At 39.0% G+C, this 13081-nt stretch overlaps 1 protein-coding gene across 18 annotated transcripts in view; it reads left to right on the top strand.

The window, feature by feature from the left end:
- HUWE1 (HECT, UBA and WWE domain containing E3 ubiquitin protein ligase 1) overlaps nt 1-13081 on the top strand; it is a 149094-nt gene that overhangs the window by 92787 nt on the left and 43226 nt on the right. For 17 of the 18 annotated variants that reach the window (XM_036304909.1, XM_036304917.1, XM_036304911.1 and 14 more), the window contains 11 exons: nt 298-528; nt 2564-2686; nt 3191-3286; nt 3889-4158; nt 5660-5812; nt 7786-7913; nt 8090-8171; nt 8819-8995; nt 9473-9632; nt 9908-10272; nt 12643-12838. In XM_036304909.1, the coding sequence (XP_036160802.1) occupies nt 298-528; nt 2564-2686; nt 3191-3286; nt 3889-4158; nt 5660-5812; nt 7786-7913; nt 8090-8171; nt 8819-8995; nt 9473-9632; nt 9908-10272; nt 12643-12838 (1981 nt within the window). The remainder of the gene's footprint in view (nt 1-297; nt 529-2563; nt 2687-3190; nt 3287-3888; nt 4159-5659; nt 5813-7785; nt 7914-8089; nt 8172-8818; nt 8996-9472; nt 9633-9907; nt 10273-12642; nt 12839-13081) is intronic. The other variant, XM_036304920.1, reaches the window with a different exon arrangement.

The following is a 13081-nucleotide window of genomic DNA, read 5'->3' as shown; positions in this document are numbered from 1 at the left end:
CTTGATTATTGGAGAACCATTAGATTCTACTCCCAGATAGGGCTGCATTACAGAAGGGAATAGGGATCATTTGAGAATTTTCTGTGGTATACACATTTGAACCTTAAACTTCAGATTGATATTTCTAGGTTGCATTAAATGCCCCTTCTCTGTGCTTGCTTAGGCCCCTTCAGTACTGACCTAGGATTTTGTTGTTGGCATGGACTGATTGTGGAAGGACTTTGGCTTATTCCTCAACAGGGCTTTTTGAATTGAAAAAATAAATGATTTTCACACAGCCTTTCAAATTATTTCTAGGCAGCATTTACTTGCATCAAGAACCTGTGGAACCGGAAACCCCTGAAGGTGTATGGTGGGCGAATGGCAGAGTCCATGCTGGCCATCCTGTGCCACATCCTCCGAGGAGAGCCTGTAATTAGAGAAAGACTGAGCAAAGAGAAGGAGGGGTCTCGAGGAGAAGAGGATACAGGGCAAGAGGAAGGTGGCTCCCGCCGAGATCCTCAAGTCAACCAACAGCAACTGCAACAGGTACTAAATACTGACCTGATACTCCAGGGCCTAGACTTTGCACCTGATAGAATACAGTGCTTGTGGGCTTTCTAACTTTCTATGCCACTAAGTGCCTGGTCCGGTTAGCCAGGATATAGATTTAGATTTTCTCTTTATCTTACTGTTTGGTTTTGGTTTTTTGGTGTTTGTTTTCATCTTTAAGCATATAAACCACATTTTGAAAAATGTAAGCTAGAAGCAGTAGTAAGGTGGAGGTTGAGGAGTAAGCACTTATGAACTTGACGTTTAAATTTCAAAAGAATATTTAGCATAGTCCTCTGGGCACTTGTATATATGTGTTCTCTTTATGTCCAGAGACCTGTTGCAATATGACTTCTATATATACATGCCGTAATTTTTATAATAACTAACAATTGCTCACTTGAAGAAAATTTAGAAATACAGCAACATATTTTAAAAAGGTAGTCATAATGTCACCACACAAGATTATTGTGTTCTTTTTTATCATTTGGTTCTATGCCTAATTTTTCTTTATTTATCTTTATTGTTGCAAGTATTACAACAATCCCTCATTTTTCCCACATTGCCCCTCTCCACTCAGTTCCCACCCCACCCCAGGCCTTCACCACACTATTGTCTGTGTCCATGGGTTATGCATATAAGTTCTTTAGTTAATCTCTGCCCACCCCCTCTACCCCCTTCCCTCTGAGATTCATCAATCTGTGCCATGCTTCCATGCCTCGACTTATTTGTCAGTCCGTTTATTTTGTTCATTACATTCCACATATGAGTGAGGTCATGTGATACTTTTCTTTCTCTGACGGGCTTATTTCACTTAGTATAATACTCTCCGGGAGAGTATTATACTGCTGTCTCAAAGGGTAAGAGATCCTTCTTTTTTTTCCAGCTGTATTGTTTTCCATTGTGTAAATGTACCAAAGCTTTTTATCCACTCATCTACTCATGGGCTCTTGGGCTGTTTCCACGTCTTCACTATTGTAAATCGCACTGCTATGAACATAGGGGTGCATGCATTCTTTCTCACTGGTGTATCGGGATTCTTAGGATATATTCCTAGAAGTGAGATCACTGGGTCAAATGGCAGTTCCATATTTAATTTTTTGAGGAAGCTTCATACTGTTTTCCACCAGCGTGTACTATGGTTCCCTTTTCTCCACATCCTCACCAGCACTTGTTGGTCATTGATTTATTGATGGTAGCCAATCTGGCAGGTGTGAGGTGACACCTCATTGTCGTTTTAATTTGCATCTCTGATAATTAGTGACTTTGAGCACTTTTTCGTATGTCTCTTGGCCATCTGTATGTCCTCTTTGGAGAAGTGTTTATTTAGGTACTTTGACCATTTTTTAATTGGATTGTTTGTCTTCCTTTTGTTGAGTTGTATGAGTTCTTTATATATTTTGGAAATTAACCCCTTATCTGATGTATCATTGACAAATACTGTATGTTCTCTCATACAGTGGGTTTCCTTTGCATTTTGAGGATGTTTCTGTTCTCTGCCTAATTTTACATAGTTACCGTCATATATTATCTAGAATTGTGTTGGTGTCATTAAGAAAATGGTTTTTTTTTATGTCTTAGTCATTCTTTTATTGCGGATGTTAATTTTCTTATTTGGTGTTGTAAAGCTGTGGTATATGGTTTCTTTCTGTACATCTCATGATTATTTCCCAGTGATAGAAAACCTAGGTCATTTTTTCGGGCTCTTGTTCTGTTGCTAGTTTGTTTTCTGAAAGGTAGGACCAATTTTTGCTTCTGCTGTTGTGATTGTTGAATTAGAATAATCCTATTAATGATAATAACCATCTAACCCCATTTTCTTAGGGGAATCATCTGCCCCATTGTGCAGCTCTAATGCTCAAAAGCACCAAATAGACAGGTCCATCTGTGTTACCTATCTTAGCTTATAAATATTCTCAGTTCCCGTGAACTTAGAAAAACCTGTTTACTTCTTGAAAGGGTTTCTTTCTTTTTAAAATGCGTTTGGTTTTCTCTTTTACTGTGGTTCTGAGGTCCTACATTCTTTTTGTAGCTCATGGACATGGGCTTCACAAGGGAACATGCCATGGAGGCCTTGTTGAACACCAGCACCATGGAGCAGGCCACAGAGTACCTTCTAACCCACCCTCCCCCAATCATGGGAGGAGTTGTTCGGGTGAGTCGGCCCAGGGGCTCTAATCTTGTAGGACACTGGTTTGGCTGCTGATGTGCTTTTCTCCTCTCCTGCTTTCGTCACTGGTCTTCCCTTATATAAACTACTTCTCATTTGCAGACTTCTTCGTGCCAATATTTTCTTTTCCTAATAACTCTTCTAGCTCTAGAATGTAATAAGCAGAAGTTCCCTATCTCCCAGGCATGCAAATTACTGGACTTCGTTTGCAGAAGAACTCTTAAATCCTCCACAGTCAGAAAGCCATGGAAGAGGCTCTCTTTTCTGACATGCAGAATAGGTGGCACGTGGCACATTAAAGCTCCCTTCCTGTACTTAATTTCATTGTGATTTTCCTTCTCTGTTCTTACAGCTACCAGGTAAGTCTAGTTCAGTTTTACTCTAGAAAGCAGCATTCGGAGCCCCTTCTCTAAAGCTTGAGCACAGATGTCTGGTTCCTTATGAAATGGGGTATATATAGTTGCTGCAACTTCTGTTGTTGCTCTGTAGGATCTGAGCATGTCCGAAGAGGATCAGATGATGAGAGCTATTGCCATGTCTCTGGGACAGGATATCCCAATGGATCAAAGGGCGGAGTCACCTGAGGTAACTAGAATACAAGGCATCCAAAAGGGCCTGACACATTAATCTTAGTATTTCTTTGAACATTCTGCTACGAGTACAAAGTAATTGGTAGAATTAAAGTCTAAAGAAAGACATGGAAGTATTCATTCATCCCAACCTTGTCTTCACTGATCTACATTGTATTGACCTAAAGCTTTAAGTGGGGCAGATGAAGCATTTCTCTTTATTGTCAAATCAAATAAGATACCCCAAATGTACTTGGTTGTATCCATTAGGTCAAACTTGGGTGTCTATTTTTAGGTAAAAGTTGGTTGCTTCTGTTTGCTATACTGACAGAGAATGCAGGACAATGTATATAAATGATTTTGTAGGACATAATGTAGGTTCCTGTGAATAAATTGGCAATGTTTTAGTGGTTGGAGGTGTCCTTCTTCTGTGCTTTCCTTGTCTTGCCTTAGCCTTTGTGGCTGCCCTCATACTTGTTGCCCCATAATAATGAACATATTGCTTGAGGAAAAGGTTGAGGGTATTCATATGATAAGGCAAATACATTCTTAGAGTCTTCCTAGTCTTTGTTTCTTCAACTCTTCCGTATGCCATCGCTCTTCCTTCCCTGCCTCCAGGAAGTTGCTTGCCGGAAAGAGGAGGAGGAAAGGAAAGCTCGTGAAAAGCAGGAAGAGGAAGAGGCTAAATGTCTAGAGAAATTCCAGGATGCTGATCCATTGGAGCAAGATGAGCTCCACACTTTCACAGATACCATGTTGCCTGGCTGTTTCCACCTTCTTGATGAGCTGCCAGACACAGTGTACCGGGTGTGTGATCTCATTATGACAGCAATAAAACGTAATGGAGCAGACTATCGGGACATGATTCTGAAGCAAGTAGTCAATCAGGTAAGCTCTCAAGGGGCCAAAAGACAGGATTTTATAAGGTGGTTTTCCTGCCATCTGTCAAAACCTAATTTCTTTAAAAGATTAATATTTTTGCAATTTACCCAATGTGGATGTGGTATTCTCTCTTTTTGAATTCTCTAGATCTGGTAATTAGCTCTTTCTTGAGAGTGTTCCTACAAAAAGTAAATTAACTACTTCACAAAAATGTCTTTGAAAGGAAAATAAAAAGCTTTCTGTTTCTAGGCATTTCTTCTTAGATTCATCTTAAATGTCTAAACTGTGTCTCATTCCTGAGCCAAGTTAAGCCCCCTGAACTAACAGTGAATAAATGTTTTTTTCCCTCCCCTCCTGTGCAACAACCACTTGACAAATGAGTCCCCATCCTGATGAATGGTTGTGACCTGTTGTTTGTCTTTTTTGAGCAGTATTTTTCCTCATTATGAAATTAATATATGCTAATTGTTAGAAGTAGGATACAAAATAAATTCTCTAAATTCCCACACAAATAGATAACCAGTTAACATTTTGGTTGTATTTTCTTTACTATTTTTGTATTTAAATCATTGCAATTTTATTTTATATTTTTTAAGTTGAAAAATGAAGGAAGAAATCAAAACGTGATGTATGTAATCAAAACTTTGGTATATGGAATCATCACAAAAGTAAAAGACAAACTGAATAAACCATTTTTTCACAAGAGATGACCAGGGTTTAGTTACCTTTAATCTATATCAAGAGCATATAGAAATGATTTTAAGAAAACTAAACCCTTAATATGAAAGGACAATTATATAAATTCATTATAAGAAATTTAACATGCAGCCTGGCAGGTTTCGCTCAGTGGTTGAGCCTAAACCCTTGAACCAGGAGGTCATGGTTGGATTTCTGGTCAGGGCATATGCTCGTGTTGCAGGCTTGATCCCCAGTAGGGGGCATGCAGGAGACAGCCAGTCAATGATTCTCTCTCATCATTGGTGTTTTTCTCTCTCTCTGTCTCCCTTTCTTTCTCAAAACAGTGGGAACAATATTCTTACGTAGGGATTGGCAAAAAACAAAAATAAAAATACCTAGCATTTAAAAAGAAAGAAATTTAACATGCAAACTAAAGCAAGACCAAGTTTTTTTTAACATTTTGGGTTTTTGTTTTTAATTCTGGGGCAGAATATTGTGAAAGATTACTGATGGGAATATAGGTTGGCATAATCTTTGTTGGGTTGACTATATGCATCAGAAATTTTTAAAATATTCATTTCCTTTAATTTAGGATTTAGGCTTCTTGTAATTTAGCCCAAGAAAATAATCTTTAGAGATTGTCCTGTAGTAGCACACATCTTCTTTTAATACAGACGTAATATCTCAATAGTATATACATAATTATTTATCCACCCTCTTTTGGCGAATGTGTTGAGAGTGGAGTATGAGTACAGGGTTGAGAATGTTTTGACAAACCTTATCAAACTCTTATTTACAGTTATCTGACGTGGCCACTCCTCTTTTCTAGGTGTGGGAAGCTGCTGATGTATTGATCAAAGCTGCTCTTCCCCTAACAACAAGCGACACAAAAACTGTGTCAGAATGGATTAGTCAGATGGCCACCCTGCCCCAGGCATCCAATTTGGCTACTAGAATTTTGCTTTTGACCCTGCTTTTTGAGGTAAGATTTAGATCTTTTAGTCTCTCTGTTTCATTCATCAGAGAATTAATTGAACACTTATTATTTGAGACATTGAAGAAGGTAGAGAGAAATGTAAGGCATGATCTCTGCCTTTCATGAGCCTGCAGTTTCTTGTAGGCTATAATGCACATAATTAAATACAAAATACAGCAGTTTGTACATGAATGTCAGTGAGTTCAGGGAGGGTATATACAACACTTCCGGATAATGAGAGAGAGGCTTCTCAGAACAAGTGTTCATTAATTGAATTGAGTCTTAGAGGATTTGGGGAGTAGTCATTAAAAGAGGTATTTAGAATTACTATTGTAGTTCTGTTGTGGAATACTTTTGGTCTCTCTGAGGAAACCTGTAAATGGCAGCCAAAGCAGGGTAGGTGGTGAAAATTGGATAATGGGCATCAGGTAGAATCTGACTCTTCTTTTGTACCTGGTCAGTCAGCAGGTTTTTTGAGAGAAAAGAGTATTTTGGCCAAGACATGTTCTTATTCCAACCAACATAGGAATTAGTAGGCAATTGATTTTGAACAAATGACTCTTCATTTGTCATCATGTTTCATAGTAAACCCTGAACTTAATGGAGTTCAAGCAACCTAGGAGAAAAGTTCAGTGTATGTGTCAAACTATAGTCTTGGGGCTTTCCCTTGTAGTGAAAATGGCAGTTCTTATTATAGCACTAGAGGCCCAGTGCACGGGGTGCGGGGGGCGGGGGTTCCCTCAGCGTGGCCTGCACCCTCTCCAATCCAGGACCCCTCGGAGGATGTCTGACTGCCTGCAGGATCAGGTCTAAACCAGCAGTCGAGCATTCCTCTTGCAATCCAGACCGCTGACTCCTAACTGCTCGCCTGTCTGCCAGCCTGATTGCCCCTATCTGCCTCTGCCTGCCGGCCTGATCACCCCTAACCGCCTCTGCCTGCTGGGTTGATCACCCCTAAGTGCTTCTGCCTGCTGGCTGATCGCCCCCTAACTGCTCCCCTACTGGCCTGATGGCCACTAATTGCCTCTGCCTGCCGGCCTGATCGCCATTAACTGCCTCTGCCTGCCGGCCTGATCGCCATTAACTGCCTCTGCCTGCTGGCCTGGTCGCCCCTAACTCCTCCCCTGCCGGCCAGATCGCCCCCTAACTGCCTCTGCCTTGGCCCCCGCCACTGTTGCTTTGTCCAGAAGGACATCCAGAAGATGTCCAGTCTAATTAGCATATTACCCTTTTATTAGTATAGATTTGTAAATAGGTTGCAAAGTACAGAATGCTGGGGGTCCCTCATAACATTATAACATAAAGAGAAAATTGTAATAGTCTAATATTTTCTTCTAGTCCTTTTTATGTGTGTTTAAAAAATTGAGATCAGATTATTTTAAAAGTTGTATTTTCTCTCTGTATTATATTATGAATATTTCCCCATGTCATTTATATATTATTCCATCTCTGGACATCCCATTCTTTAAGTAATTGCCTATTATTGGACATTTAAATTACTTCCAGTGATTTCCTGTTATAAGTAATACTTTAGTGTAGCCCCTGTAGAGCAAACCATTACCTGGGTTGCTGTGTTTAATTATTCCATCTTCCTTGAAAGATTGTAAGGGTTCTCTGTAAATTGGAAGCTTTTCAACTTCAACATAGTTAACACTATATAACCTAGATGACAATCCTTAATGGTATTAATGATATTAATAACAGTTTCCATATTAAGCACATACTAATGTGCTAAGCACTGTGTTGGGCACTTTGAATATATAGCCTCATTTAATCATCACAATTACCTTGGAAGTTGAGATTATTTCCTTTGATCCATGAGGAAACAAAGGCCTAGAGAATTTAAGTAACTTAGGTCACACAGATGGTGCATCATGTAGAAGTGGGATTTGAATTCAGCTAATTCTAATAGTGTTCACCCCTGTGATTACTGACTAGAAGTTGGTATATGTTTTATTTTTTTCCTTGTGATTAATCAGGAGTTGAAGCTACCTTGTGCTTGGGTGGTTGAATCTAGTGGCATCCTTAATGTCCTAATCAAACTCTTGGAAGTGGTTCAGCCCTGCCTACAGGCTGCCAAGGAGCAAAAGGAGGTCCAGACCCCAAAGTGAGTTTACCCTATATTCCTGGTTTTACTTCTGTTTTTCTGGGACATGTATAGGGGTAAATCTTGGGTACCTTTTTTTGTTTGAAAATTGTGATGTCCCTGATGAAGTCAAGGTAAGTTTTCTCTTGTGTCTAGGTTTCTGGTTTGCTCAGAATAAATGATTTCTCCTTTTGTAGGTGGATCACCCCAGTGTTGCTCCTGATTGATTTCTATGAAAAGACGGCCATCTCCTCAAAAAGGAGAGCCCAAATGACTAAGGTATGTAATATATTGTATATGGTTGGCAGAATTGCTTAACTTCTTGAAGCAAAGAATAGGCCAGCAGAGAATACAGGAAAGTGGTAAAGAATGTAAAGCTCTCTGATCAAGGAATACATCTCTTTTAGGGGATATTGATAGCTACATTTCTCTCCTGAATGGGGTGTTAGAATTATTTTTTTATGGAGCTAAAGGGTCCAAGAACTTATTCTGGAAGTAAATATTTAAGAAGTATGCAGGAGAGTGGCTCTTCTGTTGTATAAAGGACTGAGTGTGTGCAGTTTCTCCCAAAGCAAGTGCTCCTTAACGTAGATTACATATGTCACATCATCTCAGTACCTTCTCATAGACAGAAATTTTGTTCCACTAAATCTAAAATCACTTCCCCTTTTATGGAGAACAGTTGGAAACAAAAGGAAAGCAGAGGATCGCAGGACAAGAATAGAGGGTTTAGTGCCTATGGAGAGGCCCAGAAATATGAGGATTAATGTATAAAAAAAATTCTCTTAGTTCTCAAAATGTACTAAGTGTTCAGTATATTTATTTTTCCTGGATTAGCTTTAGCAATGAACACTGGTAAAGTTAATATTTTTTCTAACAACCAACCTTGTAGAAAATATGAAGAAACTTTGTGCTCTTGTATTTAGTACTTACAGTCCAACAACAACAACTGGCGCTGGTTTGATGACCGCTCTGGACGTTGGTGTAGTTACAGTGCAAGCAACAACAGCACTATTGATTCTGCCTGGAAGTCTGGGGAGACAAGTGTTCGCTTCACTGCAGGCCGAAGAAGATACACTGTACAATTTACTACAATGGTTCAGGTACATGCTCATTCAATGCTGTAAACTTTATTGAGAAGTAGAAACGGTGCTAGGTATGCCTTTTGGTTCCCTTTCTCAGTCAGCAGTCCTGACATGTTATAAGGAGCAATGTTACCATACCACTACCAAATTGGGTATAGTTTTCAGAGAAGTGGATCTTCCTGAAGTCTTTACGTAGACCATGAGTCTGTGGCAATTTGATACTGTCCCACCTGGAAATCATTTTAATTGTTTAGTCAAGGATTAGGGAGTGGTTAGGGATGGTATCTGCTCTATTGGAAAGTTTACAATTCATTATAGGGCCTTCTGTATGCCACTTTCCCTCTGGGAATCTTGATCTTTTCTCTCTGTAAATGATAGGGATGGTTTAAATTGCCAGGGTTCCTTTCTCTTGTAGCATCTTTCCTGGGAGTTCTAATACCCCCTTTCCAGAGTTCCTTTTTTGGTAGAGATATTTTTGTCTGTTTGAATTACTAGGTTAATGAAGAAACAGGGAACCGCCGCCCAGTGATGCTGACTCTCCTGAGGGTACCGCGGCTGAATAAAAACTCTAAAAACGGCAGTGGGCAGGAACTAGAGAAGACACTGGAAGAAAGCAAAGAAATTGATATCAAGCGTAAAGACAGTAAAGCCAATGGTATGGACTCTTAGTTTTGAATTTTTCAAGGAATGTTTTACGTGAAACTCGTGTGCCTTTATTGCTTAAGTTCTAGCCGATTTCATTGTCATTTCTTATATATCAGATTGCTCGGTGACTTTTAAAGATTCACAGTCCTTTTTATATGCCTTTTCATCTAGTCTTAGAATTGGTGTTTGGTATATTTCTCTTCATAGGGTGCAAGTACTTGACTGGTTATTTAGGAAGGATAGGTGTGGGAGAAAATATCAAGTTAAACTGTCTTACTTTCCCAGTTGTAGATACTCCATTGGCCCTAGAGAATACAAATAATGAAAAGGAGACAAGCCTGGAAGAAACAAAAATCGGAGAGATCCTGATCCAGGGCCTGACAGAGGATATGGTGACAGTTTTAATCCGGGCCTGCGTGAGCATGCTAGGCGTCCCTGTGGACCCAGACACTTTGCATGCCACCCTTCGCCTCTGCCTGAGGCTCACCCGAGACCACAAATATGCCATGATGTTTGCAGAGCTGAAGAGTACCCGCATGATCTTGAATTTGACCCAGAGCTCAGGCTTCAATGGGTTTACTCCCCTGGTCACCCTTCTCTTAAGACACATTATTGAGGACCCCTGCACCCTCCGTCATACTATGGAAAAGGTGAGTCTTTTGGTGTCAGATGATGGTTTAGCTTTGCATCATACTTTTGTTCTCCTTGGTCTCAGAACAGATAGACTTCTGGTTCTTCTTAGGGTCTATAGCTAGATATGTAGACGATATACGCTGCCCAGTAAAATTTCCCAGCTGTAGTCTTAGGTGCTTGCTTGAATATGGTAGATGATCCCAGGGAATGACATGAAAAAAGAACTAGAAAATACAGGTTTTTCTATTCTTAAATTTACTATAGAAATAGCTCTTACCTAGTAAGTTCTCTATGGCAATGTAGGTTTCTTGAACCAAAAACTTCATAAGGAATTAGAATACCTTCCACCAAGTTCATGTCTTAAAGATCATCCCCTTGTAGAGTACTTCTCATGTGTTCACAGGTTATAAAAATAGTAAAGTTTCTGGAATATTTATGATTGTCAGACACTGTGGTAAGCTCTTTACAGCTACCCATTGTGCAGACCTAAAAACAGGCTTACGTGTGTTTTGGGGTTTTTTTAGGAACATATAGAACAGTGGAAGAAATGACAAAGTAATCAGAAAAAATAGAAACATAACATCAGCATTAATATGTAATTGGAGGGGTGGAGGGAAAACATCTTACTAATAAGGCTTTTCCTTATTGGTACTTTTACAAAATTTTCATTCCTCCTGCTAATTTGTTTTCAACAGTCATCATGTGAATGTTACTAGACTTCACTTCTATTTTCCTCTCTTGGAACATTGTTTCCCACATGTATAAATAATGTTGCAATATATGCAATATGCATGTTTTTGCATAACCTTTGTCACATTTAAGAATATTTTTCTTAGAGATTCCTAGAAATTGAATCAGACGGTATAAATTTTAAGTCATTTGCCAAAAATCTGGTACTATTTCATATATATATGTGTGTGTGTGTGTATGCATACGTCTGACATTCTTTAGACAGTTTTATTTTTTCACCCAGCCTGTTTGATTTTACCTGACATGAGCAAAAACAAAAGCAGGAGAGCTGTTAAAGGCAGAATATGTACTGATCTAAGCTCAGGGGACAGCCCAACAAGGAAGAAACAACTATATATAGACAGGATTCTAACTTAAAAACAAAATAGTTACAATGTTTAAAGTTTATATAACTTTAAAAATGCTAGGAAAAAAATATAGGTTCTTGTTGGATGAGAGAAAACTCGGAGCTTAAAGGACATTGTATTTGGGGGTGTTGGGAGCAAAAGAAGGTCAGTGACAATTTTAACATACCCAGTTGGCAAAATGTAAATGCTTAATAATATCCATTGCAGGTACGGGTGTGGAGAACCAGGCATACTCTTACTTTTGGTAGGAGTGGAAATTGGTGCAGCCACATTGGAGGGCAATTTGGTACTGTCAGTTTAAGATATCCTTTGACCTAGAAATTCTATGGCTAAGAACTTATAACTAAAGTCAAGTATGCCAAGGTACATATACAAGAATTTTCACTGTAGAATTGCTTGTAATATCAAGAAACTAGAGATCTAATGTCCAGCAGAGGACTGGATAAATAAATTGTGGCACATTTTTTATAGTGAAGTTATACTTTTCTGTATTTAAAAAGTAAGAATTGTTTTATAATTGCAGCCTGACAGACAAAATATAGGGATTAATATGCCAAACTAAAGAGCATGGTCAGTTTGGTAAGAAAACCATTAAGATTCCAAAAGACGTTTATCTTTGTGAACATTGTTCATGAAGAAATAGATATTGGGAAACACAATATAATTTGTTTTCTTTATACTTTCCTCTGTTTTCCATGATTGACGAGTCATTTTTTTTTTTAGATGAGCAAAACCATAATAGCTATCTAAGCCCTGTGGTATCAAAGCAAACAATCCATAAATACAGTTTGATATCTCCTGTGGCTATCATTATCTGAAATGGATGATTGGCTTTGAGGCATAAAGAAAATCTTTAATTTTATTCTTATACACTGAGTGGATATCAATATTATATATTTTTAGGGTTTGAACCATTCAGTTTAAAATTAGGACAGCCTTTAGGAAGGCTACGAGCTGGCACTTAAATGTGGGAGCCATAATTTGGATGAATGATCAGTGGTCTAGATATATTTCCCAGTTTATCTAAAAGATCATATACCATCTGGTCTAATATTTTATAATTTTGGGATATGCTGAATGCTGGGTGTTTTTTTTTGTAAGCCACATTTTTGAATTGGGAAGGGACTTAAAAGACCAAGTTTATCTTTCTCCCAAAAATCTAAATCTGTTATTCACTGTCTTGAGGCAGAGCTTGGTTAGTATTTTAATCCTTGGAAACTCTTCCTTGAATGCAATTGTACTTTTAGAAAGTGGTCTTTAATCAGCAGTGTTTCTCCCTCTTTTTACTAGGTTGTTCGTTCAGCAGCTACAAGTGGAGCTGGTAGCACTACCTCTGGTGTTGTATCTGGCAGCCTCGGCTCTCGGGAGATCAACTATATCCTTCGTGTCCTTGGGCCAGCTGCATGCCGCAATCCAGACATTTTCACAGAAGTGGCCAACTGCTGTATCCGCATTGCCCTTCCAGCCCCTCGGGGCTCAGGAACTGGTAAGTTTCCCATTCTCCTGGCCTTTTGAGACATTGAGGTCTATGGCCTAGCATAACCCCAGAAATTTTCTTCAAAGAGATCTGTAACTTGGAAAGCTTCCTTAGGCAAGCTTTGGGACATTGGCTGATTGATCATGTGAGTCAGTTCAGTGGTACTTCAATAGGTCCTTGTCCTGTGGTAATCTCTGGGAAAAATACCAAGGATTGTCCTTGCTTTTCAAGAACTCATCTTAGTGTGGCAGC

This window comes from Myotis myotis, unplaced genomic scaffold (genome assembly GCF_014108235.1).
Source record: "Myotis myotis isolate mMyoMyo1 unplaced genomic scaffold, mMyoMyo1.p scaffold_m19_p_4, whole genome shotgun sequence".
NCBI lineage: Eukaryota > Metazoa > Chordata > Mammalia > Chiroptera > Vespertilionidae > Myotis > Myotis myotis.
The sequence above is the reverse complement of the archived record's forward strand: the minus strand, read 5'-3'. Positions and strand labels throughout refer to the sequence as shown.